General features: G+C 38.4%; 1 protein-coding gene across 3 annotated transcripts in view; it reads right to left on the minus strand.

Moving 5' to 3' along the window:
• The window catches only part of VPS41 (VPS41 subunit of HOPS complex), a 107,241-nt gene that overhangs the window by 40,029 nt on the left and 40,184 nt on the right, over positions 1 to 27,028 (minus strand). For 2 of the 3 annotated variants that reach the window (XM_040589963.1, XM_040589964.1), the window contains exons 5-10: positions 25,453 to 25,527; positions 19,544 to 19,606; positions 18,311 to 18,376; positions 8,823 to 8,942; positions 5,599 to 5,745; positions 4,310 to 4,376 (exon numbers count right to left, since the gene is read on the minus strand). In XM_040589963.1, coding sequence (XP_040445897.1) covers positions 4,310 to 4,376; positions 5,599 to 5,745; positions 8,823 to 8,942; positions 18,311 to 18,376; positions 19,544 to 19,606; positions 25,453 to 25,527 — 538 coding nt within the window. Of the gene's footprint in view, positions 1 to 4,309; positions 4,377 to 5,598; positions 5,746 to 8,822; positions 8,945 to 18,310; positions 18,383 to 19,543; positions 19,607 to 25,452; positions 25,528 to 27,028 lie in introns of those variants that run through there. The other variant, XM_040589966.1, reaches the window with a different exon arrangement.

Consider the following 27,028-nt stretch of genomic DNA (forward strand, 5'->3'; position numbering starts at 1 on the left):
GCAGGACAATGAAAATTATACTGTTACTTGAATACGATCACTGAACAAAAAACACCCCACCTAGGTTTACAACTCTTAAAGCCTCTGCCACTGAAAGCTGTTGCCTTACTACTTGCCACCAGCACAGAACAGAAACGAGCAAGCGTTTTGCTACTAAAATAAACCAATTTCTCTCAATTATAGCATCACACTAATCGGAAACATCAGGAGAAAAATCCCACTACCTCATCACGCCAGTAATCCTCCATCTGGTGAGGTCCACTCTTTCTATTAAACTAGAAAAATGTTTTGTCTACTGTAAGCAGTGTTACAATTTGCTGTTTTACTTACAGTCAGGTTGTGTGCAATAGGAGTGCTACTGTGGTGCCAGAATCATTTTACCCCTATTCCATCTCACATAGCAGTAAAAATAATCTTTAGAAATGTGGCAATCTCTTGTACAACCGTTTAGCTACAGACACACACAGACTTTAAGGAAATCCCATGGAATCTTGATGACAACTAGAAAGTCAGGAGCTTATGTTTCACAGCTTCGAAGTTAATATTCTGAAAAACTCTTTTTTCCATTACACATTGAACTGAGGAAACTGTTAACTAGCAGGGAAAACATTTAGGATAGTCTTGACTAATTTTATCAAGAAATCTATAAATGATTGGTTCGGCTTGTGGCAAAACAGAATGAGCAAAAGTCTAGGTGAAATCCGTTACATAAATGTGTTTGGTTTCTTTTATATTTTTTTTTCCTTTCTTTTTTTTTTTTTTTTTTTTTTTTTTGGCAATTTCCTTCTTGGAGCGTAGCAGACTTGCTCCAATGAAATGTTTGCATAAATCAGCATATAAAGTTGACGACATTTAGTCACAGTTACTTTCCTGCTCACCACATACACTAATTAAGCTTTAAGTTCTTTCTATACAACGACAAAAAAGCTGGCATGGTAGATCCCACTATCTCACTTCACAAAGCAAAAAATAAATATTCCCATCATTTTTTTTTTTCAGATAAAAATACGTGATTCAACTTGCCATGCAGTTGTACAGTATTGTCTCACAAAACATACAGATGTGTTATTACAAGCATATCCACCAAATGTGATTTTTAAACCAGAACTCTACTTTGTGGGGAATATGAGGGAATGCAGAGGAGAGACAAGCTCTCAAGAGGCACTGCTGGCTGGTTAGTACCTGGAATTAAGCTGAGATTCCTCAGATAATATGTGGGCTAGAAGAAATTGAATAGGAAGTCCCTAATAGACTTCAAGTCTTTTACTGACTTGCACTGTTAATCTCCATTTTCCACTGCCATTAACAACCCGAGTAACTGAGGCAGAGATAAAGTACTACTCCACAGAAGTACATAAAATCCCGAGCAACTTGACAAGACCATCGAAGACTAGATGCCCTGTTCTGCTTCGAAAAGGCATTCTATTAACTGCAAAGTGCTAATTAGTTCTTTAGCAATCAGCCTTCTCATGGGCTCCAGTTGAGGAAGGGTTCCCTGTCCAGCATTACAGCTTTTGTACGCGTGTCAGGAGCAAGCACTGAGGTCAAGCGCTCTTTAAGGAGGATCACAACAGCATTTAGTCCATGTTAAGCCTGTAACTCAATTCCAATACTTTCTAATCAATACACGACTTCACAGCGGTAGCTGACAGAGCTAAACTGATAGGATCTGCTCAGCTAACATACATTTAAACCTAAATAGAAACATTTCACCGGAGTTTATCTCCGACACTGAATGAAGACCCAGGGAGGCAACGAACTGAAACATATAACCAGAGACAACGGAAAAGATTACTGAAGGAAAGCACCATTAATATACTGAAAGATGTAAATAAAATGAGCAATGCCATGCAGATGTCAGTGCATGAGACCTGTATAATTCATCTAATTTCTCTTACAGGTAATCTGAGCATGATCTTCTTTAAAGTAAAAACAGCTAGAACAGTTCAGTGGTGTTACTTACCCATATTATGGGCTGTCTGGTTTGGCATCACGGTAGACTGTATGTATTTCCTGCCTCAGAGGAAGTACAGCTATGTGGCAAGACAATCAGAAGACAAGGAGGACCTCACTGCACAGGATCCCACGTACCTAACTTGCTATGCAGGAAACACTCTGTTTCCTTATTCACTGGGCTGCAAAACCACTGAAGAAACATTAACGATCGACTAATGCCCTCACATTTTACTATGATACTATTGTGGAACTTTGAGGCCCTCAGAAAGGCTCTAGAAGAGCATAAATATCAAACTGCTGAGACATGAGAAAACACTGTATTACCCTAGACTTCGTATGTATTACCCTGATGAGCAGAGAAGCAACTATAAAGTCTCCTGCTCCACTTCTGGTTTTCATTCCAGGTGCAAAACTGTAAAACCAGGTGGCGGGGGATAAAAACCCAACAAAACAACAACAAAAATCCCACACCACTAAACATGACAAAAGTTATACTGTCTTACGGGTTTCATTTCTCGTGTGTTGCCAAGATGTTACGAGGCAAAACGTCTGAAGGATATTCAGCTACCCTGCCTTGTATAAATTCTTTACATTATGAAAGTGTATCAGCTTATGCATCCACTTAGAATATTAATGGTCTTGTAAATACTATACTATATATATACATAAAAAACCTATACTGGTTGCTGGACTGCCCAGTAGTAATATCAGACTTTCCAGCTATGCCTTTGAAAAGTAAAGTTGAAATAAAATTGAAATAGATGCTATGGCATGACACACAGCTCTCAAGATCTTTTATGTGACTACATCAAAAGCTATTGTAATTTATATTGAGACTTGAACAAATAATGTCTCTCTCTTTTTCCCTCCCAACCTAATACCCATGTTCCAATGAGTGCTGCTGACAGCATTTGGCAGAGCTTTGACCTGAAACCAGACAGAAAAAGTCTCAAGCACATCGTTAACAGGTTAAGTGAGAAAAAATGTCAGTCCTCGAGAACACAGAGAAGATTTTAGGCTAAAAAGTGTAAGATGAAAAAGTTACTTCTGCAAAAATCTCCAACCTTCAGGTCTGCACCTAAACAGTCTAATGAGAGCTTTTTGGGTTTTTTTAAATGAAGTTCCAATAGACATGTAAGACTAGCTCTCTCCACGTAGACACATTACAGTCAAAGTAGAAGTTGCCTCTTCTTGTTCACTTGTCACTATGCAAATAACACCATTTAATTATTTTCTGGAAGCTACTTTTGGGTACAGAAAAGATTATATAAAAGATCCAAGGCTAAAAGTCAAGACTGAACTTCTCCTTGATAAAATTCTCTCAAATACCCTAGAATTCCACAGTTATGTATTCTGTTGGGACTCTGTGATCTTAAACAACAAATAGCTTTCAGGTCTCGGTTAATTGTCAGGCATGCCACCATCTCTCAGTGTCCAGAGCTCCTGCAGAGTTTAACAAGTCTCGAGCTAATTTTCAGAAGCTATTATAAAACAGTTCTTTCCTAAAATCAGAAAGCAGAGTATGCACCTACGCCACACACCATTCTAATTTGGCATGAGTCAGGATCTTGCTTGAACACTCTTGTCTACAATCTCATATCATTACAGTCAAGACAAGGTAGCACCAAAGTTTACAAACTGTTGTACACTGCAGTCTTAAGAGGCTCAGAGGGCCTGTTTATCTTCCCCACACCACCTCTTCAGAGGTATTTCCCTTCCCCAGAAGCTTCTTCTGGGGACAGCTGTGACTTTTCATTTTCATCTCCTCTTCCCCTCCAAACTTCCTTTGAATTCCACTTTACACACTATTTAATACACACATTTTGTCAAGACTTTTCCATATATTAGCAGTAATAGAATTTATTCACATCACCTAAGCCAGATAAATAAGAAAGCAAAGGGCGACATAAAATCCAGAAGCAAAAATGGCAACAAAAAGAAATTCAAATCAATTTTCTAGCACTGTACCAAAGAGATGTTAAAAAAAGAAGTTATGAGCAGTGTTGTCAATCAAATAAAGCAGCTTCTATTTTCTCCTTGCTACTACACTGATCATCACTTAAAAAAGATGAAAAACCAAGTTCTCTGTAGGAATCTGTGTGAAGGGAAAGTTAAGACATCCACTGTTGATTTTAGATGAGCACAGAATTTAAGACTCTTTAAAAATACAAAAAAAAAAAGCTGAACTATGCAGGCGGACATTATGACAACCTCATCAACTGAAAATGAGGGGACATTTACGTTATGACTAAATGTTGCCTCTGAAGTGTAATAGCTTTTTCAGGCTAGAATGTGAAAACAGACCTTTAAAGTTTATATAATTTTGAAAATGAGCACATTTGTACAATCATACCTATTTCCACATAGCGGTTTGGAAGGTCACGCATTTCACTGGCATGCCGTTCTTTTACTGAGCAAATCTAGGAAACAGAGATCTGGATCATTATGATGACCAAACTGTAATTCCTAAAATGATACTAACTTTACCTCAATAAGAAAAGGAGTTTGTGGGAATTTTTGGGCATGCATTTCTGTATTTTGAAAACACAGGCTGTAAAACAGTGACAATGCATTGCTGAAGAAGAAAACCAGACAGGAAAGTTGTAGCTGTACTCCGCAGTCTTATAAATACGCTGGCAGAGGAGAAGGAAGATGGACCACATGAGAAACCTGAAAATATTTGTCCACTATGATTTCTTCATAGCAGCATATATGTGGGTTTGGTTTTGCTATCTTCTCATACTTTGTGCCACATTACCTTACAATTTCAGTAAGAATATGCTATTGCAATTCCTGGTAACAGGAGTGAAGTATGTACATATACAGGAATGCAAATACCCAAATGCTGTGAAGCACGCACAATACAAGGCGGAAGACAGATGCCAAACTTACGACAAACCTCCTCATTTGTAAAACTCTTAAGTTTAATGCTCAAAAAGCTTTTTACACTTCACCTACCTCACTTTACCCTCCCTTTCCATCTACTCCTACTGAGTACTTTTAATTTCCCACTGTGCAGTGAGGTAGCAGTCTGTTATTAGAAAGCAGCTAACAGGCTTGTAACAACCTCATGTCAGGTGCTGGTCTGAGCACATCACAGTCTGCAGTGCACAAGTTGAAAATGCCAGTTCCCTGCTGAAAGCAGTACAAAACCCCAAAAGCCTGTTCCCCCATCCCTCCTCCCTTGTTTCCCCCCGCCCCCCCCCCCCCCCCCCCCCCCCAATAGTTGACCAAAATCATGTGGCTGTTTTAACAGTCACAACCTCCTCAGCCTCCAAAACAACCCTCCAAAAATGCCTCATGGTAAGTTGTTTTCCTCAATGCTAATCAAAAGAAATGAATTCAACAGCCCACTAAAAGCTTTCAAAAGAGGAAATCTCTCCGAGGCACAGAGGAGAGAAGTGTCCCTGAGGATTACATTCGCTGCGTGCTCACACACGGAGATCTGTCTGACCGCTGGGTGTCTATCACTCGTCCTCCTCTTCATGAGGGTCAGTCCAATGACATTTCTATGGCAGCAGGAGTTCTGCACACTGCAGTCAAACCAAATTCTATTTTTTTCGATTGTCTTAGCTTTTCAGAAATAATCTCTGTTTGTCTGTGATAACAGCAAGCATTTATTACAAAGACAGGTAATTGCACCTTTACTGAATTTCCCCAGCCAATAATCAGCGTTAAATTATCCTTCCAGCAAAGGCTGCAGGGATACATATCTGGGCGAAGGCTTATGTCATCTCGAGGCACATTGGTAATTCTTTGCTTGGAGATCATGTCAAGTATCTTCACGCCCTGAAAGTTTAAATACAAGAGAACTTTATTCAGTATGACACACTCCTACTCATCATATCCCATACTATTTTGTATGCTAAGGCGGTCATAGCGTTTATGGCATACGTTTCAGGGTAGGGCTGAGTGTGCCAACAGAAAAAGCTGCTGATACAAAGACCCATCTAACCCAGGAGGTGACGGAACAAAGGGACTAGAGTAAATTAGATATATTCAATTCACATGCCAAATGAAAAGATAAAATAAGTGAATGAATGGCATATTAGCAACTCCAGTCATGAACCAGTTCAGCTTTGTTGGGCTGGTGCTACTACTGGAGAAACAAGAAATCCCAGCTCTTCTACAACAGCTCCTGTAGAGAAGCAGTAATTCCTACCTTGGAAAAAGAAAACAGGTGAAGTAACAGCTCATTAAGATAAATGAAGCCAATATGTACTTCTCCAGAAACGCATTCCTACTCTTACTTAAAACAGAAAAGCAAGCATATTTAAATGATGCTTGGTTTTGTATGCTGTGATTTTTCACTGCCTCCTCAGGGAATCTCCTAAACTAACAGAACAAAAAGTTTAAAGAAAGGAAGATTAAAGTCATTTGAGAAAGAGGGCAAAAAAAGAGCCATTAATCAGATTTTTCCATGCCATTTAGACAAGGTAAGCTATAACCTTTCCAATAGCAAAATGGAGATTAATTTCATGGTAAGTAATGAGTTGTTCTTAGTGATTTAAAAACAAAAGTCCCCAAAAGAAAACACAGTATTTAGGAGATATTTCTCTTCTGCTCACTGAGCTTAAAGAACAACTCTCATGATCACAGAAAGGGGATGGAAGAGACCTTGAAAGGTCAGTGTCCAGGATGCCATTCCATGTTAGGATTCTTCTAGTGACAACACTGATTTAAAACATTCCCTGGCCTGTTTCTGCTCCCCCCCGACTGCGAGTTTCTGTGTCTCCAGCTATACAGATTCAACTGTTCATAAGTCAAAGGGTTGAAACACAGGGGTCACGGTCTATACCAAGTTTGCGGTTTTTTCACCCCTTCTTTAAATCACAAGGAGCAGTAAGTGGTATAGGGGTGCACCAGGGTTTTTTTTTCAGTGATCTTTGTCACTGAAGAACTGTGAGCATGGAACACGTTTCTATCAGCTTCTCTTTGGTTAATAGCCATCAAGGTTTCAGAAAAAACTTGCATATAGCACCTGCAACATACAGAGCCCAGATCTGTGGGTAACACAAACAAGGAGCTTATGCTTTGCATTTTCTAAGCTCATCTGATAAAATTTGCAATCTTGCCTGAACTGCATTTTAATGAAGATGTCTTTTATTAATCTTATCACTTTGTCTTCAAGGATGACTTTCAGATAAAAGTGACCTATATCACACCTTCCATTTTTCTACAAGGCAGTAAACCCTATATGGGATAGACAAGCTTATGTTTAAAATGCCTTTCAAATCAGTAGCCTAGGATTGCATTGTGAACTGGAAGGACTTCCAAAGTCAATTTCCTATCATGAAGGAGCCTAAAACCCATTCAAATGTGAGTTAGACAGACAAATACCTCTAAGGATTTGGTCCTCAGGTGTCTCAGTTTGTAAAACTTACACTCTTGGCTATGGAGGAAGAAGACAGTGCAGAAGTAAACCTGAGCATCTGACAAGCAGAATTAGACCGTGGCTGAATAACCTCAGAATATCCAGTGTTTAACAAGCTCACATACAGTGTGCCAAAATAAAATATTAAAAAAGGCACAAGAAAATAAAAACTAGGTAGCCCCACACAGACAGTAAGAAGCAAAACCATAAAAAATTTTCACTGACTCTGAAAAAAAAAAATGGAACACAAAACCTTGCCAGAGGATGGAGAAATTTCTAAAAAGGTAAAGGGGGAAGGGAAAGGCCAATAACCAAATACATTAATCTTTTCGAGGGCAAGTGTCATTTCATTTTTCATTGAAAGATAGGCCCTGACCATGGCTTTTTGTCTCTGACAGATGGCTCTCAACATTTTATTATTATTCTGTGTTCTGATGTGGCACATCATCTCTAGGGATAGCTCTCCTCAACTGTCCTACCCTTTCCCAGCAGATTCACCCAGAATATATATTTTAATTGTATGGCTCTGAAAAGAACAAAACCTTCAAAAAAGATAATGTTATGTCGATCAGGCAGTCATTGAAGTTTCAATCCTAATGCACTTATTACAAGGGAGCAAATAAATATAAGCTGACCTCTAACAATTTCATATCAAACTGTTTTTGAAAGGAATAAAGGAACAATGGCTTTAAAATATTTTAACAAATACTTCCTCTCAGGAAGGAGAAACAATAGCAGGGAAAAAAGCTAGTGTTTCAGAAGTACTTTCACCACTTTTTTAAAATAAGACTTTGGAATTTAGACATGATACACACTTAAAAACATATCCCTCACTGCTGAGCTTTAAAACACAGACCTTGACCCATCAATTAGATATACAGTGATAGGTGAAATGCAATACTCAGCATGAAAGCAATGGTTTCCTTTAAAATATGAATTACACATAGAGCAAAAAGGGCCTATTTTCTCCAAAGTCTAGCCTTTTCTAATGGCCTACCAAAATGGGAAATTACTACTATCATTTTTTATAACCTGCTACATTAGAAGTGCATATGATAATGTCACCTCAGTACTAATTACAAAACCCAGACAGGTTTGGGGTTTTATTTTGGGGTGGTGCAGGGTGGAGATGTTCTGTTATTTATAAAAATTAGCATTCCTTCCTCAGTCAGTTTCAATAAACTGCACTGGTCAAAACTCTGCCATACAATAGTATACATTAGTGACCGTGTCCAACAGTAGTATGTAGAGATACTTTTCGTAATTTCTTCAGAAATGGCAATCATACGGAGAACAGTGACTAGCCAGCAGGAAACCCCAGAAGAAATGTCTATGAAGAAATGGGAGCTAAACCGCTATTCTTTATACTTGTTTCCTCAAATGTACCATTTTAAAATGGAATATTTTGGCAATTATCATCAAAACATTTCAAATATCAATGTAATGCAGCAGTATTTTTGTTCATTTAGCAGAGGTGACCAACAATACTTACCATATTATTAGCCCAAGCAATTAAATGTCCTCTCCATTTAACATTTCTTATATTTCCTTCCCCTTCATGTAAAACTGAAGGCTTCCATCTATTCATCCAGCCCCTCTCATATAACAGCAACTACAAAGAAATGCAACAAGAAGTATTTCTGTGGTGCAGTACCGTATGCAAACACAGGAAGTATTTTTTTGCTTCATTATCGCTTACTCTCCTTCAAAGGCAATGAAAAATACATGCCTATCACAAATCAAAAGCAAATAAAATCAACCATCTTCATATAGTACATATACATTCAAAATCTTTTACACTAGAGAATTCAAGTTTCTTTAATAGTATTATTAATAAGCAGGTCTTCCCTCAAGTTTCTCCAAAGGAATAGAACTATTTCAGTTTTGAAGATAAAGAAATTAAGGCATTTGAGAACCTAAAACTACAGCACTAGTGACAACATTTCAGAAGGCTGGTAAAGAAACCACGTCACCTCACACCCATCCACTAATCTCACGATAGGCTCCTCCTTCCCTCCAAAAAACAGGTATTCAAAGAACACTGTCTAAGACCCCAAGCCTGTGACTTTTTGCTTGGCCCCACTTGGCCTTCCACAGAGCTCTTAGAGATGCTGCGCGTTAGTCCCACATGTGCAAAGTGCTGCTGATTGTAAAACTTGTGTGATTGGGAATCACAGGTTCTGCAAATGAGGAAGGATTTTTAGCATATCTAAATGCATAAGGAGATGGTATGACATGCTTTGCAACAGCAAAGAAAAACTCAACTACATGCAGACAGTTTGCATAACAGTCCAGCTCTTTTACCAGTTCCTGCATAGTTGTGGGAAGTTATTTAATAAGATTATAACATGGAATCACTTGGAGTGATGCGAAGTGCAGCACTTGGAGGGATACCCAAGTAAGAAGCTGAAGCATCTATTAAGATCATACTCTACGGTACCAGTCCAACCAACTTCTGCATGAGTTCACCCACGTGCATGCACATGCACAACCTGAACCCAAGCTCACATGAGTGCACAACGACCATTAGGAGGTGTAAAATTGCTACCTGCCAGGACTTTTACCATGCTAAAACTTAAAACAAATACCTATGTTACTAATTTTCTATGTAAGATCCAGCTGTACATGCTTTTCTATACAGGGTTTCCCAAACTGCATATTTGCATAAACATGTCAAATGATAAGACACTAGTTGCTTACAGTAACATCTATCAACAAAATAAGGTATTTTTAATGGGAGTTACACATACTGCCTCTCTTTCCTAAAGCCACAAGATGGCACTAAAAGACAAGTATTTTTTCCAAAAGTTTAAAGTTGTCACTACCTAGGATAGTCTCATCAGAAACTTTTGTGTGCACTGCAGACATCAAACTTCCCACTCAAGCATATCTTGCTCCTTTAATCCCACTCAAAATGACTCTGTGTCCTCCACACAGCTTACATAAAGGCCCATCTTTCAGTTGGTCTAGGGTTTTTTTCTTCCACCAATGAAAAAGCTACTCAAGAAAATTCTTACAGAACATGCTATTTTATAGCAACCAAGGCAAGATAGTGAAAGCAGGGGTAATATTTACACTCATAAGGCAGTGCCATACAGAGAGATTTCCATCAGCAGACTGGTAGGTGGATGTGAAACACGGGAGCAGCCCTCACCCCAAACTAATTAGCTCCACTCAGAGGATAAGAATATCATCAAAAACTACGTGCTGTGCTGATCCAGCCTTAAAAATTACTTTTTTCTTAGTTCACAAAACTCCTAAGGAAAGGCTCAATGGAAAAAGAACTGTCGTCTGGATTCTTCTTTCAATACCATCCAATAAAGACGGCAGTGAAATACATAGTATTTTCATCTGGACTTACCAGACAAGGGTGCAAAAACTGACATGGATGATGTAAAAGGTTAAAACTGGTTGATGTCAATGATATTACCCGAACTTTGAATATTTTCTGCTTGTGAGTGAATCATGATTTAAACTTATTTGTTATGTACAAAAGCCAGAGTGAGCTTGGAATGACACTTGGCAGCTGTTTTGTTACTGTTCATGGTTTGTGAACATCATGCTTTTTCATGACTGTCTACCTGAGTAAGAAACCGCAAAGAAAATAAGTGACCTGAGAAAGAACCAGGGAGGAGAAAAGAAAATTAAAAAAAAACCTGCTTCAGTCTATGCTCAACTCTAAGTACATGCTTAATTAAATTCTAAGACGAAGGCAGTAAAGACATCAGTCTGATATTGCCTGTAATAAACACGGAAAGTGAATCTGAATCACTGCAGCACCCTGAATTCCCTCTTTTGTATCAGTAAGCGCAATAGGGCAATTATCTGCACTTTATTGATGTACATAATGTGATTTATTATTTCTTACAGCAATGACACCTGGAAACTGAGTTACTGAACCCAGAACTTAGCTGAGCATTTTGGAACTGCTATCCACTGAATGCATGCCTCTTAAAATAAGCAGCCTAATCTATTTCTTAGTCTTCCTTTCTGTCTTCACATTGAAATGTTTATCGCACCAGAAAGCCATTTAAAACTTCAAGAGAAAACTAGACACATAACAAAAATCCACCATTTCTGGAAGAGTTCCTCCTACTACCTCCCTCTCTTTTTGGTAGAGGAAAAATATTTTATTTCCCATAAATCCCGTATTTTGGCAGTCAGCATTCACAGTACTTATATTTCAACAGCAGCCACAAAAATCACTTTCTTGCATTTTCTGCAATACAGTTTATATTTTCTCCTTTTTGATTTGCTCTGGTAAATCTTTCCAGTTCTATGTTAGAATGCAGTAGTGCTTAGAACACACTTCCAGCATCTCTCGCATGTACCACAACATGGTAATATAGCTAAAATAAAACAAACTGACTTTTGGGGTCCCCACCTACACTCCTTCACAGTACAATCTTCTGATAGTACACTAACTATTTTGCAAGTCTTCTTAACTGCTTATGCTTGTCCACTGGATCATTAAGAAAAATGACACACTGAAACACACGAGACAAGAGGATGGTGCAGGAGTCACTTTGGTTTTAAACACAAGTGGATTTAATTTTCTTGGATTTGTGAATACACCTCTGTCTTTCACTACCAGGAGATTAACCTCCTCCAAAAAGCACTCAAACTCTATTTTAGAGTGCAAGTGCTAAAGAGAATAGACTAGTGCTTGGATTTAATGGAGCTTCTCATTCAATTACCATTAACACTAATTACATGTAATCCCAGTCTTTAAACTATGTACAGGAATTCTCAATTCTCTGAACAAAGGAGCCAATGATTACAGCTTTGGTAGTATCAATATGGTGAAGTAATTCAATTGAATTTCATTCCACTTACAAAACACTGAAATTAAAAGATGTCTGTTCTCTCACAGCAAAAAGTTTCAGAGGAAATGCACTCTTACTGAAGCACTACGTACAGCATCATTAATTTGTTTCAACACAGCACCTTTACTGTAATGATCTAGAGGAACTTCACATGCGAAGGTGGCTGAGACTTCCATTTGTAAATGAAGAGCCATCCTTCCCTTTCCTTCCCTATTGCAACACTGTTGGATGAGTTCTAATTTCACAAAATAAAAACTAGGAAAAAACTCCCTATATTTTCCTTGTCCTGATTTTGTTTGCCTAAATGTGAAGGTGTGCCTACCTGTGGCATTTGTTCTGTTTTTTGGCACCTGTGTCACCGACTCTCCCTTTAGCCAAGCAAGATCACAAAACCCTAAAATGCTACTGCCATGGTTACAAGTGATCACTACAGATATTTATTGTTTTCAGCATAAAAACAACATTTACAGCCACAGCCAAGATTAACAGATACCTGAGAGTAACACAGAACAGCATGCCACATGAAGACTTACTGTTTAATCGTGCATCCCAAGGAAAATATATAGCAACAATAAAAAATTATCACTTCTGTTTGGAATAGCGATGGACTGGATGAGCTCAAACGAGGCAGAGAATAATGTAACCCTCAAGTTTTCAACCAAAGATGAGTTTTCAAAATACCATCACAAAATGCTGTTGTGTAAGGAGCTGGGGTGTGGATGGCAGGGAGAGCAAGAGATGCAGTCAAGGGAAATCGAGCAAGGAGGCAGTGGCAGAGAACAGCAGCATTGGGAGGTAAGTGAAGGCAATGGTGAGATATGGAACAGGAGTGGCTACTGTAGCTCATGGAAAAAGAAACTAGAAATTTTGAGATGTTTAATACAAACAAATGCCACAGGACTTGAATTAGGCTATACTTCTAATAACTCAGCTGCTAAATTCCTGCTGTTGCCTATTCACAAAGAGCTACAGATTTAACACATTGGAAAGCAAGCCCTGCAGCCTTGCAGGCAGACACACAAGCTTTCACACATTTCATATATTTAGGTTCTCCTTGCTTGCCACCTCAATTAAAAAAGTTTTCTACACAGCCATTTGCAAAACACACAACTACATATTACACGCACACAAGACTACAATCCACTCTCTCTTTACACAAACCAAATTTGTTTGTTACAGCACAAGCAGAACATTTGGGTTTTCATAATGAAAAAGAAATACACATCCATGTAATAATAAAAAAGAAATGTAAGCCAAATAATCTGCTTATTAAGCAAACAGCACATGACTACATATCAAAGTCTCATCTGCTCAATAATGTGGGATACATCTGCGCATTATACATCGTGGCAAGCAAATTGCCGGCCTGTATTAGCGTGGCTTGCTTGCTGCTGCAGTTTGTTTCCTGCTTATGGTAAATTCTCCAATGCATGGACAGAAATTGCCATAGTATTTACTCTTTCTTCACTTAAACCAGACCTCTGAGTATTTACTGACTGACATTTTATAGCTTACAAAGCAATCTGCCTTTCTTGTCTGGTACTCTTCTACCCAATATAATGCCAAACAGCTGACTATCTGCTTTCTAAAAATGGACTGTGCTGCAAACAGCATGCTGACAATTTAATAATTTGTCAAAATAGTCCAACCAGTTATTATGAAGTACATATCATAGGGTTCAGAGGTAAAGGTCATCTACTTACAAAGCAAAGTGCATCTGCTGACACTAAAAAGCAGACAATTAAAAAAAAAATAATATCTGAGACATTCCCTAGGAGACCTGACTTAAACATACAAATTCCACTACCCATAACAGCAGTTGCAGAACCCTAAGAATGCTATTTCTTTTCCTGCTTGTGCATTGTTCGCCATCACTGTCCCTTCTCTGTACATGACATTGCTCCACCTGGAGTGGAAAGGAATTTCGATAGTCTTGTTTGGCATGTCAGGCAGCAGACACCATGGGTCCAGCCCAGGATTCTAACACTGAAATAGTATTTCAGATATTATGAGGTTTTTATAATGAGGAATTTGCCCCAGGTAACACTAAGTTCTCTCTGCTTTTATAACAGACGAAGAAAAAAGTATAATATTTAAGCATGGGCATTGATATGCTCATATGCTAATTCTGGGAGGATAAATGGGACAAACTTGTTCAGACATGTCAGTGTTTGAAAACCAGTTCTTATAGTGTATCTTCTCCAGCAAAAGAAATACAGACCCCATTAAAAATGTTTTTATATCTATTTCCACTATATATATAAAAATACATATTATATAGATGTAGATACAGAGACATATAAAGATAAGGCTGCTGACAGTCACAGATTTTGTGACTTTTGAAAATAAAATTTTTCATTTTTATCTTGGTACCCTAGTCCTTAAAAAGTTTCTGATTAGATACTCAAAATCAACACATTACACAAAATGCACGTCCTAGGCAAATGAGGAAGCCCAATCCTTTAAGGTACTGAATATCCTACTCCCACACTGGTTTCAGAATTCCTTTGCTTAATTCTGCTGTTGCCCCTACTACCATGCTGGGTAGAGAACCCCCTACAAGCATCGATAGCATACATTCAGCAGATGACTCAATCACTTCAGAGGATTCACTTTCCTAGGAATTTTACTACAAAAAAGTTCTGTGCTTATTGATGTTAATCAAAACATGAAATAGGGAGTCTCACCAATGCCTCCGCCAAGAAAGAAACCTCAAGTTGTCCTGCTCTCCTAAGCTACCTTCCATAAGATGCAGTACCTGATACCTTGACTTCAGTCTTCTTTGTTAGTTCTGCCTCTTTAAACCTCTGGATATAATGGATACTTGGACTTTGCAATAACATTCATTTAGCTGATGTGTTGGGAAAGACCAGCACTCTAACAGTTAAATAAAGAACACCTTGTTTTCAGCTTTACCACCCTCATTTAGTTGGCTTTTACCCTGTTATTTTTTAAGATTAGACCTTTTTTTAAAAGGGTAGAAGGTTATGGCCTTCAATAGCACAGTATTTGTCTTTTCCCTTGCTTTGAAGCTCTACTGTCTGCTCTGGACAGAAATGCCCTGTTATTTACAATATATGGTATTATTATTTCATGGTTACCATCATCTGCCAAGTGATCACAATGATGCTGTAGTTAATTGCAAAGATATGAGGGAGGGGAGCAGGGAAGCACCTCTATTTAGTACGGTACCTATTGCTTTTCACTGTGATTGTGTCAACAATTTCCACAGCACCTGCCTTTTTTCTAGACACAGATAACATTCGTTCATTAAAAAAAGGGATGAAAAAAAGCTTTTCCAGGCCAAAACAGAAGGCAATATTACCCCAAGCTTAATGAAAGCTCTTTACTTTCAAAAATTAGTGCTTTAGTAAGCAAACAATTTAAATTGGTTAATTATTTCATAATACAATATAGAGAAAACCTGCTCTTAAAAGGACTCTAGTACATGCCTAGTTAAGCAACTCTATAAACATATGCATGATAGAGTTAAGCTTCCAACAACCTGCAATGATTTAAAGTTACCCCAGGGAGCACTGCTCCTAAGTCAGTTTTAGGTACGGCTGAGCTTCTAAGATATGGCAAATCTCAGCATCACACGACAGTTTTCACCGAAGTTCCAAACATCCACTTCTGTTGGGAATGGAGAACCTGTGCTGTGTGTCCCTGAAGCACTTTTTTCCCCTCCCTCTCTACATTTTTTTTTTAAAAAGAGATTGTTGCTCACCTTGAACATCTGCAGAATGCTCTGCGGTCTGTCTTTAAACTGAAAAGTGCATTTTCTCTACATTTTATATTTTTATGAAGAATTGTATATTTCTCAAAAATTTAAGGGGGTAATAATTAACAGTTACAGTCCCCCATCTTGTTTATTGAGGATCCTACTGGGCAGATATTTGGCTATAAAATTAATAAATTTAAGCAGGTCTTAAAGCGTTTTTTTGAGATGAGACAAACCAGAGCGTTCAAGTAGGGGGCAAGTCCTTAATTCCTGTGTGCATGTGTGGTTTGGCTTCTTTATTTTGTTTCACTGTAAACCAAAATAAGAATGAAATTGAAACAGGAAATCAAGAACATCCTTCTTATACTTCGAAACAACAATGTTCATAATGCAGCTAGAGGGGTTTGAGGAAGTGACTTTTCTTTCCGGGTCATTTTACCTGCTCATATCATCTTAACAATTTTTTTAAAAAAATATCAACATTTAAAAAGCTAATATAAATTATGTCACCATCTCCCAGAAAAACAAAAAACAAACCCAGACCCCTCAACCATTTGGATGAAGAGTTCCCACACTTCACACCATGTTTTTGAATGCAGGTCAGGCAAGGAGCATAGCACGAGGGCTTCAAGCAAAGGCTAAAAGCCAGAGACCTCAGGAGCCACAAGAGGTCCTGCCCACCTCCCCAAAGGAACTCCCCCATCCACACAACCTCCAGACACAGGGAGAGATGCAAGGTCCACAGGCTGAGGTGGTATGCTTCAGCCTGCTTCTCCTTACTTGCAAACCAACTCACCACTGCCTGCTGTTCACATGCACCTCTTTGGCTTTACACTTAACTGAGAGGTATAAATAAAAAGCAGGGATTATTTTCAAGGCCTTTTTCTTTTCAGAAAAAAATAATATCTTTGATAAATAAGTAGGTGGAATCTAACTTTCTCAGAGCATTTTGTTGTTGCCTTTACACAAGCACACATGCTTCTTTTAGAGGAAAGGAGAAAAGGGGAAGGGTTTCTACCACAAGGTTAAGAGGTTTTATTTGTTGCTTTTATGTATCAATAAAATCAAATTGCAGGTGTCAAGGGACATTTATTTCAATGCTAAATACCTTATGTTAAGATGTCAATTAAAGTTTTCCTGAAGAGGAAAGTTCCTCAGCAAAAAATGAATGCATTAAGAACGAGTATACCATTCCCCAGAGGATAGAATATAAAACAACCTGTCAAGTAATCAAAGATAACCAAAGAGAATGTGTTAACTCCCTGATGTTTTTTTCTGTTCGGCATCAGGTGAATGCAAGCTCTTTTACCACCTGACGGAGCCCCGTTCCATTAATTCCCTGCTTCTCTCTTTCCATACCCCTTTTATCAGCACTAAAAAGCTTCACAAACTGGTGGCTGACAAAGACATACACTGACTGTGCATTATTTTAGGACAACACTGACTCCAACCAGCCAGCAAAAACTGTCAAGCATACATGCCACTTAAAAAGCAAAACAAAATACAGCTATGCTTTGAAACATATGGGACTGTTAATGAAAGTTAAGTTGTATTCAGCACTGGAAGTCTGTATTTCTTACATGCTGTTAAGGGATAGCCATGGCATTCGGTTTGATGCATCTATAAGTGTGGATTGTTCATCCTTAATTCATAAGAGAAGGCAACAGGAAAATTCCATGAATTCAAGAAACTGTTCCAAATCAAACTTCTCATATTTTGACTGAAAATATGCAATGTGATAAAAGATACTTGTAGGACCTGGAAACAGCTGTAATCCAGAACGGAGAACTGCATCCTACACCAGTAAGACACCTAACTGCACATTGAAAATAACTGTTCCAGGTAGAAGACTTTAACTATACCGATACAAGTACTTAAAAAAGTGGGAGCTCTACTTTACCGAGAGCCCCCGAATTCCTTTGAAAACAAACCAACCAACCAACACCATCAAGAAGAGCTGATGCAGATGGGTTTGTTTACTTAAAAAACAAAACAAAAAAAAACCCAAACAAACAAACATACATATCACCCACAGATAAAGCAAACAAAAAATCCCAAACACCAAGACCAACATGCACTGTAAAAGATCAGTATTAAGGTCTAACTTCTGCTCCCATTCCAACAAATTAAAATGGAGAATATCTGGCCTAGGAAATGCAAATAACATTTTGTTCAGACTATGTAGACAGAAGTATTTCTACTCTGAAGCTCAACTTGTTGCAACATGCTTTTAACATAAAAAGTGCACGTCCTCTGCCAAATTAGCCTTAATTAAATAAAAATGTTTTGAAATATAATGCATAAAGAGAAGGAAAAAGCAGAATTCTTTGCTCTAGGTGTTAAAAATCACATAGCCTTCTGAGCTATTTTTAAAAGCTGTTTAAAGACAGCTTAAGTTCATTACACTACTTACTTTTACATTACATTATTTACCTTTTTTCCTCCTGTTACAAACTGCTTGCAGTGGGATCTTAGAAAATGAGGATGAACAGCAACAATCTGGGATTGGGGGAGGGAGAAGGGAAAAAGAAAAAAAAAAAAGAAAGAGAGAGGATTGTGGCATGAATAAGAGTTTACAGAGCACCATATCACTTCCTGGAATAGATAAGCCTTTGTCAAGTATCAAGTATTACAGCTAAGTTCTTTCTCTGAAATAGAGCCTAGTTGTTTTAGACAAACCTTTTTTGTTTTCCCCCTAGAAAAGAAGAAAATTCTCCATATTATATGGCACATGACAAGTCACACAGTTGACACTGAAGGCCATGTTACACCAAACAACTACGTTTTTTTGCACAGCAGGCAGTAGAATTAGGACCATGCAAGCGCAAGGTTACCCTGATTAAGTCTTGTTTGGAGCCTACCTAAAGGGCACATACACCTCAGTCCCATTGTAGGCCAACCTTGTGTAGCAGCATTAATGCACCTTAAACAGCCTCTTTGCCTTATGTGTTATAAGTCAAGCGTGGGAGATCAAGCTGTAAGAGCAGTAAGGCCCTAGAAGGCAAGTGAGTCACATCTGATGTGTGTGAAAACCTAATGACCTCATTCCTTTATTCCGTCCCGAAGTGGAGCTGCGATATGGAAGACCCCAAGCAGCAAAATGTAACCATTTACTCACACCACCTTTCCTCCTGCAAGAAATGTTTCTTGTTAAAAAAAGCTGGATCTTCCCATATGCCTACTGGAAGTGCTTTTTCAAGAGTCATGCAGCCACACGTCTCTCATGCAGAGTATAACTGAAGTTCTCCCTTCAGACAAGGTACATCAGCATCACCACCCATTGCTTTATCCCAAGACAGGTTTAACAGATATGAATTGGTTGCAAAATATTGACCTCACAGTTAGCAGAACCCTCAGAATCTGTATCAAAGATCTACAAAGAAAGAAATATGTTGAGACAGGTAACAGCTGAACCAGGACATTTTCTCTTTCACTTTGCCTTTTGTATTTGAAAAACTCAATAATACTTCTTACAAAACCAAGATCAGCTTTCCTCCTGCCTAACCAGATCAAAAGCTTTTATATTGAGATAGGTAACTATTTTCTAGTGACTTGAATAACATTACAAGGAAGTGGTATTCCTCTCTCTCATTTAGATTCAATGTGACCTTTCTGTTATTGAAGATGAGAACAACACAATTACTAAAGATTAAAACAAGCACTTACCTTAATAGGACAGTCAAATGTTTCATGAAACTCTTCTGCTGAATACAATCCAAACACTTGCACCTAACAAAGTAAATAAAAAACCCCAAAAAATTACCTGGTAACCACTTGACAATTAAAGGTGAATGTAAATCACTAACAACTAGAAGACTGATTTGAATGCTAACAGTTGTGTCTTTTTACCTAAAGAAAAAGTAGTCATAATTAACAATTCAGAGTTAATTGAGACATCCGAGACATCTTGGGCTTCTGTTATGGTGTACCTCCAAATATATGCAGCAGTGCAAAAATACTTATTTTAATCTTTCTTCCTCCCCCTTTTTTTTTGTTGTTACAACACAGCAAAACCTGCAAGTTCCTTTTGCTTTAGGCTGATCAAATCTGTTTAACAGATACTGATCTAAGTAAGGTAAGAGCAACATAATAACATTCAGAGGAAGATAAATTAAAAACACTTCCTTTCTGAAAAAGAACTGTAGGATTTTTTTCCCCTCCAAGCAAGACAGGGTTTACATAAGAAAAAAGAGATTTCTGACAATAAAGCAAAACCAGACTGAAAAACACGTCCCATATGTTTCTTGGCATTCTCTCCTCCTCCCAAGTACATTCAGTGCTATTTCATTTTATTCCGTGACCACTGGAAATGCCTTTCTCGGAAGATTCCTCCTTTCTCACCTGTGTTGACATCTCAGTACATTTAATAGTCAGCACTGAAATTGTAACCATAGGCCATCAGGATATCTATCAGAATTAATCCATCTGAAGAAGGCTCAACATTAAAAAAAACCAAACCCAAAACTATGTTTCTACTGTCAACAGAATTAACAGACTTAAATGTTTTCTTAATTTTACTTACAGAACAGGTACAGAGGTATCAAGTGTTAAATATTATTACACTTAGAAGCCATGACTAGACTACGGAATAGGGTTTCTCACGCTTGTTTTAAGTGCAACCCTCTTTTGGGCTCATGTCTTTTCATCCAACATGCAACATTGCCTTACTCAATTCTCAGATCAGACACCTGACAGCTCAGTTCCTGCAGAACTTCAGAGTAAAACAGGGAAGAAGACTTAACAGCCAGGAATTAATAACTGATTTACTAATTATCATTTCCATAAAAATGATAGCTGGGTTGCTTTATTGTTATGATTTTAAGAGGTTTCCACCCACTGCCAGAAGCTGTTGGAACATTATCACCTAGCAGGGATGGACACTGCTGGTGGGAGTAGGTAGAAAAAAAGAGCATGCCATGGAGCAACTAGTAGAAAATTGTATCTGACAGCAAATCTACTTTAGAAGGTTCTCAGGCAAGTTTAGTCATTCATCCTTATTGTCTGGAAAAGGTAATCCCTTCAGCAACTGCTCTACATGTTCAACAAGTTGCACCTGAAGATCTAAGAGATCTTTTAACCTTTTTTCTTTCTCTCTCCCCATCCCCACTGCGATTCCTTCAGGAGGAAACCAAAAAAGTCACAGTAACAAAAAATAAAAGAAATCACTAGGCAAAGATCTGCAGAACACAGCCAGCAAATACCAGTAATGGGCCACAAAAAGGGATGTTTAATGGCTCTAAAATGATCAGTTGAGAGGACGAGACCCCCCCCCAAAATTCCTGCAGACAATCAACGAGACACAAGAAAAAAATTAGACTTCGGGTAAACTACAAGAGATTCTAAGCCATCAGAGCAAGGAACTAAGCCAGCCTCAGAGTGGCTCAAAGTTCAGCAGGTACAGTGAAGTTAAAAACATCTCAAAACCACCTCATCTGCCTTTCAAGCTTGTCTCCTGGATACATCTCCTAAGCAACATTATCAGCTCTGTCCATTACTCATTAGCGAATATACTGCCTCTAACAACACACTTTAAAAATACTGCTGCATGTACTGTGTAGGGCTGAGCTACTGCTCCAAAGGATTAGAAAATCAATATTTGGAGACAGTGAGATGTATCGCAAAGCTGTGATTATGTAAGCTAACCAAAGGGTTGTATTCCAGTTGGGCCTTGCTGTAAGCCTAGGAAACCTTCAGGCTGATGTCTAGAGGATTTTGTTTTCTGGGTTTTTGTTTTCATCAGTTGACACAGCATAGCCAATGCAACAGACCAAACAAAACAATAAACAGAGGAAAGGGAAAATAAGACAGAGAGAAGAAAGGAGGATGAAAAAGAAAAGATGTGGTTAAAACACAATACTGCAAACTCCATGGAAGCAGAATCCTCAAAAATGACATAATGTCCCTCTCTAACTAATACAAATTAACATTAGCATCAGTGCCTTCAATATGTTCATAATACTGCATCCCTTAAGATATTTTATCTTTAAAGAGTATGAAAACAAAATGGAGCCAGTTAACTAAAGAGGAAAAAACAACTCAGCATAAAATACATGTTATCATGTTTACTCAAGGGACACCGTGTAACAGTTTATTACTTCTTAATGTCTTTTATTCTTCAGAGAGAAAGTGATTCTTTTGATATTACAAACCTATATTGGATTTATCTATTTCTACTTTCTATGCCCACTCAGCTCATGACATTTTTGTGTAGCTGGAAAAAGGATTTCATTATGAGAGACCACTATACTTTCTCAGTCCTGTCTGATTTTAAATACCCAGAACCCCCCATTCCAGTGCAACCAGATTTAGCTGCTGCTTTGCTTCCACATGTGGAAGAAGCACCCAACTTTCAGTAATCAAAAGGCAGGAAAACAAACATGTTTTATCTTCAAGCCACACTTCTTGAAAAATGATCAGTGTAATACTTCATGGATATGAACAACACAAATGTTGTTACAGGCATTAAACATGACACTAAAACATGTTAAGTACATGGATTTTCAATATAAGGTTTTGGGGGTTTTTCATAAGAAAAGTTACAAGCCAATATGGGTGCAAACTGTATCACTGTTACCTAATGACATAAGAGAGCTTCAGCAAAATTGGGAGTCACAGCTAGGTTTTTCAAGACAGTATACAAGTAGGCAAAAAAATAAGCTAAAAAAACTCCACAATTCTCAAGTTGCAAACCAGATTCCCTTCTATTTATTCCAACACCAAAACTCTCCTCTTATATTCTAATTTTTCAACAGCCAGCCATTTTCCCTGGCCAGTGGCCAGACTAGAGTGGTGGCAGTGATTTCAATTTCTCTTCCTTTCCATGCCAGTAATGACCAGCTGCAGCTGAGTCCGTTGGCAAGGAAGGCTTCTGAAGAACCAAACATGCAGTATAGAAAAGCTGCAAGTGGCTCCCAAAGCACCTGTTGGCCACGTACAACATACAGGTACCAGGTTTTGACATTAGGTCTGGATGCCGCCTGACAAGAAAAGAATTTATGAATTGCATTGTGCTGCTACACCACCCTCCCAGTCAAAGTAGCTAGTCCAAATGTAGTTTGAGATTGGGAAAGGAAAGGAAAAAAGTAATATAAAATACATCAGACAGCAGAACAGATATGAGGAAGGGGTTCTCATCATACAGCCTTTTTTCCAGAACACAAATGGTTTCTACCTCCCTTATATTGGATCCACTTTGATACTGGAAAATGCACTGCCTACCTATTGCAAAAATCTTTTGCAGTGGTTAAGAAGACATACCTTCATTAACTGGTAGAAAATACCTGCATCAACCCAGCTGGCTCAAAATTGGCCGGTCTTTTTAGAATACCTTTTTTTTTTTGTTTAAAACTGATTTAAGAAACCTAAGCTGTTTCACTTTTTCCTATTTTCACTTACCTGAGTTAGTGAAGAATTTGCAACCACTTGTACAAGTGGTTAACTTCTTAAAAGACAAACACTCCCGCTGTAGTAAGGAAAGAGCTATAAGGGGTATAAAGTTAACTTTCATTATGACCCAGGAGCTCAAAGTGCTACATTATCTGGCCAGAAATTTCTGCCATTTTTTTTTTACACAGTAGCACACGCAAGTATGTTTTTTCACCCGTTTTAGGGGTGGATTCTTTCACAGAGACGCACCTTTCTGGGTCAAGCAGAAAGTCTAACTTGTAAAACACCCAGATCTTTCAAATCTCCAGATGAGCTTTTCAGTGTAGAATATGGTGAAGTATCAATGTCCCTGGACTCTATGAATGCAAATATGATTAATTTGTACTTCTGTTACTCTGGCCCTAGCTTGGGAACCATAGCTTAGACCAGGGGTCCTCAAACTTTTTAACCAGGGGGCCGGCGCGCAGATGAAGTGTCAGGCAGTCATCTGTGGCTGCTTGGTTCCCCCCCCCCCCCCGACCCCTGGCGGGGGTGTCTGTAAATACCGGGGGCCAGATTGAGGACCCTGGGGGACCGTATCCAGCCCACAGGCCGTAGTTTGAGGACTCCTGGCTTAAACTGTCTTGTACAGCATGTAATGTCACCTACCGGATCCACAATAGCTATTTCACTAAATGAATACAGTTTCACCATTTAAAGTATTGGGAGTCTTTTTAAATACAGCCACCCCAGAGTAGGGATTATGGATATTTGAATGTTTCTGAAATCAAATACGTAGTTTTAATATTAATTTAATATGTGAAAAATACGCGTGGCTTGCAGATTTGCTGCAACAGATGTATTTCAAGTCAGTAATCCAGTCACATCTGAGGAGCCCTTACAGCAAGCGGTTGCTTTCCCCCACCATTCAAAACACCCAAACCAACAATGCTAGCTCAACGTTTTTATTACCTTACACAATTACTGACCCTTCCCATATCTTGCTTACACAATTAGGACACTCTTGCTGTGTTTCTCACAGGCTGTAAAATTCTACAACCCACTTTGATAGGGACTAGTATCCCAATTACTGCGTCAAGATACTGATATCAAGATATCTCTGAGAAACAAAAGGCTTGGATACATAAACTGGCTGCCTGCCTGCTGAGGAAAAAAACCCACTTATTTGGAAGGAAAAAAACCAAGCACAAACAGTCTAAAGGGGTTGTTTCCCCAATTTGCCTACTGCAAAATCCAATCTTATTTTTAATTTATAGGACTTCTACTCAATGGGATACATCCATTAGGATCACCAACACTCCTTCTCCCCCCCCAAGTCTACTCTGTAAGAAATATTCTTCTCGGTAAGCCAGATGGATATTGAGAAATGATTTAAATGATTTTTAATGTACTGTATTTGTATATAAGCATTATATTAAAAAAGAAGTTTAAATACACCCTGTGCATTAGAATTTTATCATTGCAAACCAACATTAGAAAAGACTGCCATCGACTTAAAAACAAAAAAGACATTCTTATAAGTGGAAAATCAATCACCAAAACCACTAAATGTCACAGCTCAACATTCCAGAGAAGCACTGATAATTGTTAGTTATACACTGCACAAATGATATATGTTCTCAGTCAGGAAAGTAGGTGCCAGTTTTTTAGGAAACTGTACATATATTGATTTTACATTTATTTAATGTGGCTGTTGTAAGACACTTTATTCTTCTGATAAACTATGATTGCTTATCAAAAGATTCTATAATTCAAGAGAAACATTCATAACGTGTGTGAAAATGAAAACCACCAGCCCACAGAAATCATGCCCACAAAATCCAATTTTGTGGATTTATAGCAGAAAGGCATTAAACTACTGTCTTGCAGGAACAGCAGAGTAGTCACTGAAGTATAACTGGCACAGCAGTAATGATTAAGGTGACATGTCCTCCTGCCACAGCTGTTAATCAGCTTAATACCAGTTACATTATTGACATTCTTGTAATTACTTTTCCTACGGCACATTTGTGCAAAATATATTTGACTTTAAATTTGAGTATTCAAAGGTGAGCTCAGTTCTCAAAAATGGATGGTCAAAGCGGTGGGGCTAAATGCAGGAATTAACTCCACAGGTATCACAATTATCTCAAGTGTAATACTGAGGACTACCTACTACCTCATTAAACACATAAACAGGTTTGTTGTACCTTGCCATCTTCTGAGCAAACACCCATGTGTTCTCCACTTTCATCCAGGCTGATCTGATTTATCTTGACTGGGCTCTAGAAAAAGAAAAAAAGACTTTTAAAGTTGACTTCAAAGTTATCTCACCAACCACATGCTTTAACACCCCCCCCCCTTCCTGAGATTTGTGTGTTAATGGTTGTGTACTGTTTAGTTGCATGAATCACAAAATGCCACAGAATAGGTATTTCTCTGATAGTGCCAAAGGACAGCCTTCTTCCCAGCCTTTTGCCTAACCCAGAAATTTGACATTTTTTGCAGTTCTGTGCCTGAGGGCTCTGGAGCTCCCAGGAAGTGCCAGGCTCCCAGACCTTCAGCATCTATCCCTGCGCACCGCAACTGTTTGTTAAAAACCACCTCCACTATCAAAATTTAGCATAAAACACACTGACCACACAGACATCAATGCAACTAAAAATTCTTCTGGTTTGGTCTGATGGCTATACTGGTAGTTACTTCTTCCTTCAAATCCCTTCTCTTGCTTTCATTTTTGCCTCTAATAGTGTTCTCAGAAGTGAGTATTAGAAGGTTTTGAAGTGCAACATAGGTGTACTCATTCTTAGACAAATACTGAGAAAAGCCTGAAGGCTGCCCCAGTTCAACAAATTTTCCTTTCACTATCCAGATACACTTTTGGTTCTAATCTACAGGGTTATACGGCATCTGTTACTGTTTACTTCAGCTTAAACATCTATCCTTACCCTAAGTACTGAGGACTAACTTAGAACATCATTTGGGTAATGTGATGTACAACCTCTCACACAGAAAACCCCATCCAATTTTATTCAAGTACCAAGAACCTTTTTATGTACCATGAGCCTGATTTCACCCTCTGTTACAAATACCTTATCATTTCAAGCATCACTGAAGGATCTTCACCCAAGGAAGTCTCTCTCATACATTTAAGAACTTTTCTTAGTCTCATAAAATTTTGATTGGATTGAACCACAAAGCAGATCGCTTCTGTAGTTCTCAGCATGATAAGAGAGAAATCCATCATATGTTTGTGTGAAAGCAAAGTGTCACTGGAACAGGGCTGGAGTTGTGGGGTCACGTTAGATGTTACACAACTGTGTCTAAAATATCACAGGTCTTTATATATACTATGGCAGTTGGAATTACATAAAAAGTACATAATAAAAATTCATATAAAAACACTGTCCAGATGATTTACCTACACAAGATAAACTGAGGTCCTGTCACAGCCTTCAGAAAGCTATTCCCCATAATCTTTGACACACAAAAAAAATCCAACTCAGGGAAAAAAAGTCTTCTTCTCTTCCACCTTGAAAAGAATACATGCCCAAATTTCATTTTCTAGAAGCTTCTTTCTAGTCAAGGGTGAACAACCGAACCTTGCACTGCAACAGTTGCCTGATGAGCTGAGGCAAGGATGCTGTCAGCCCTTTTGTCTTCCCATTTCCTTGCATGCAGGAAACACCACTCTTGGTCTCACTTTGTGTCACCACAAAATGCTACCTGGAAATACCACAATTACTGCCTATCACAAAGTGGTCTTTCTGCTGTGCGTTGTTTGCC

This window comes from Falco naumanni, chromosome 4 (genome assembly GCF_017639655.2).
Source record: "Falco naumanni isolate bFalNau1 chromosome 4, bFalNau1.pat, whole genome shotgun sequence".
In the NCBI taxonomy this organism is placed as follows: Eukaryota; Metazoa; Chordata; class Aves; order Falconiformes; family Falconidae; genus Falco; species Falco naumanni.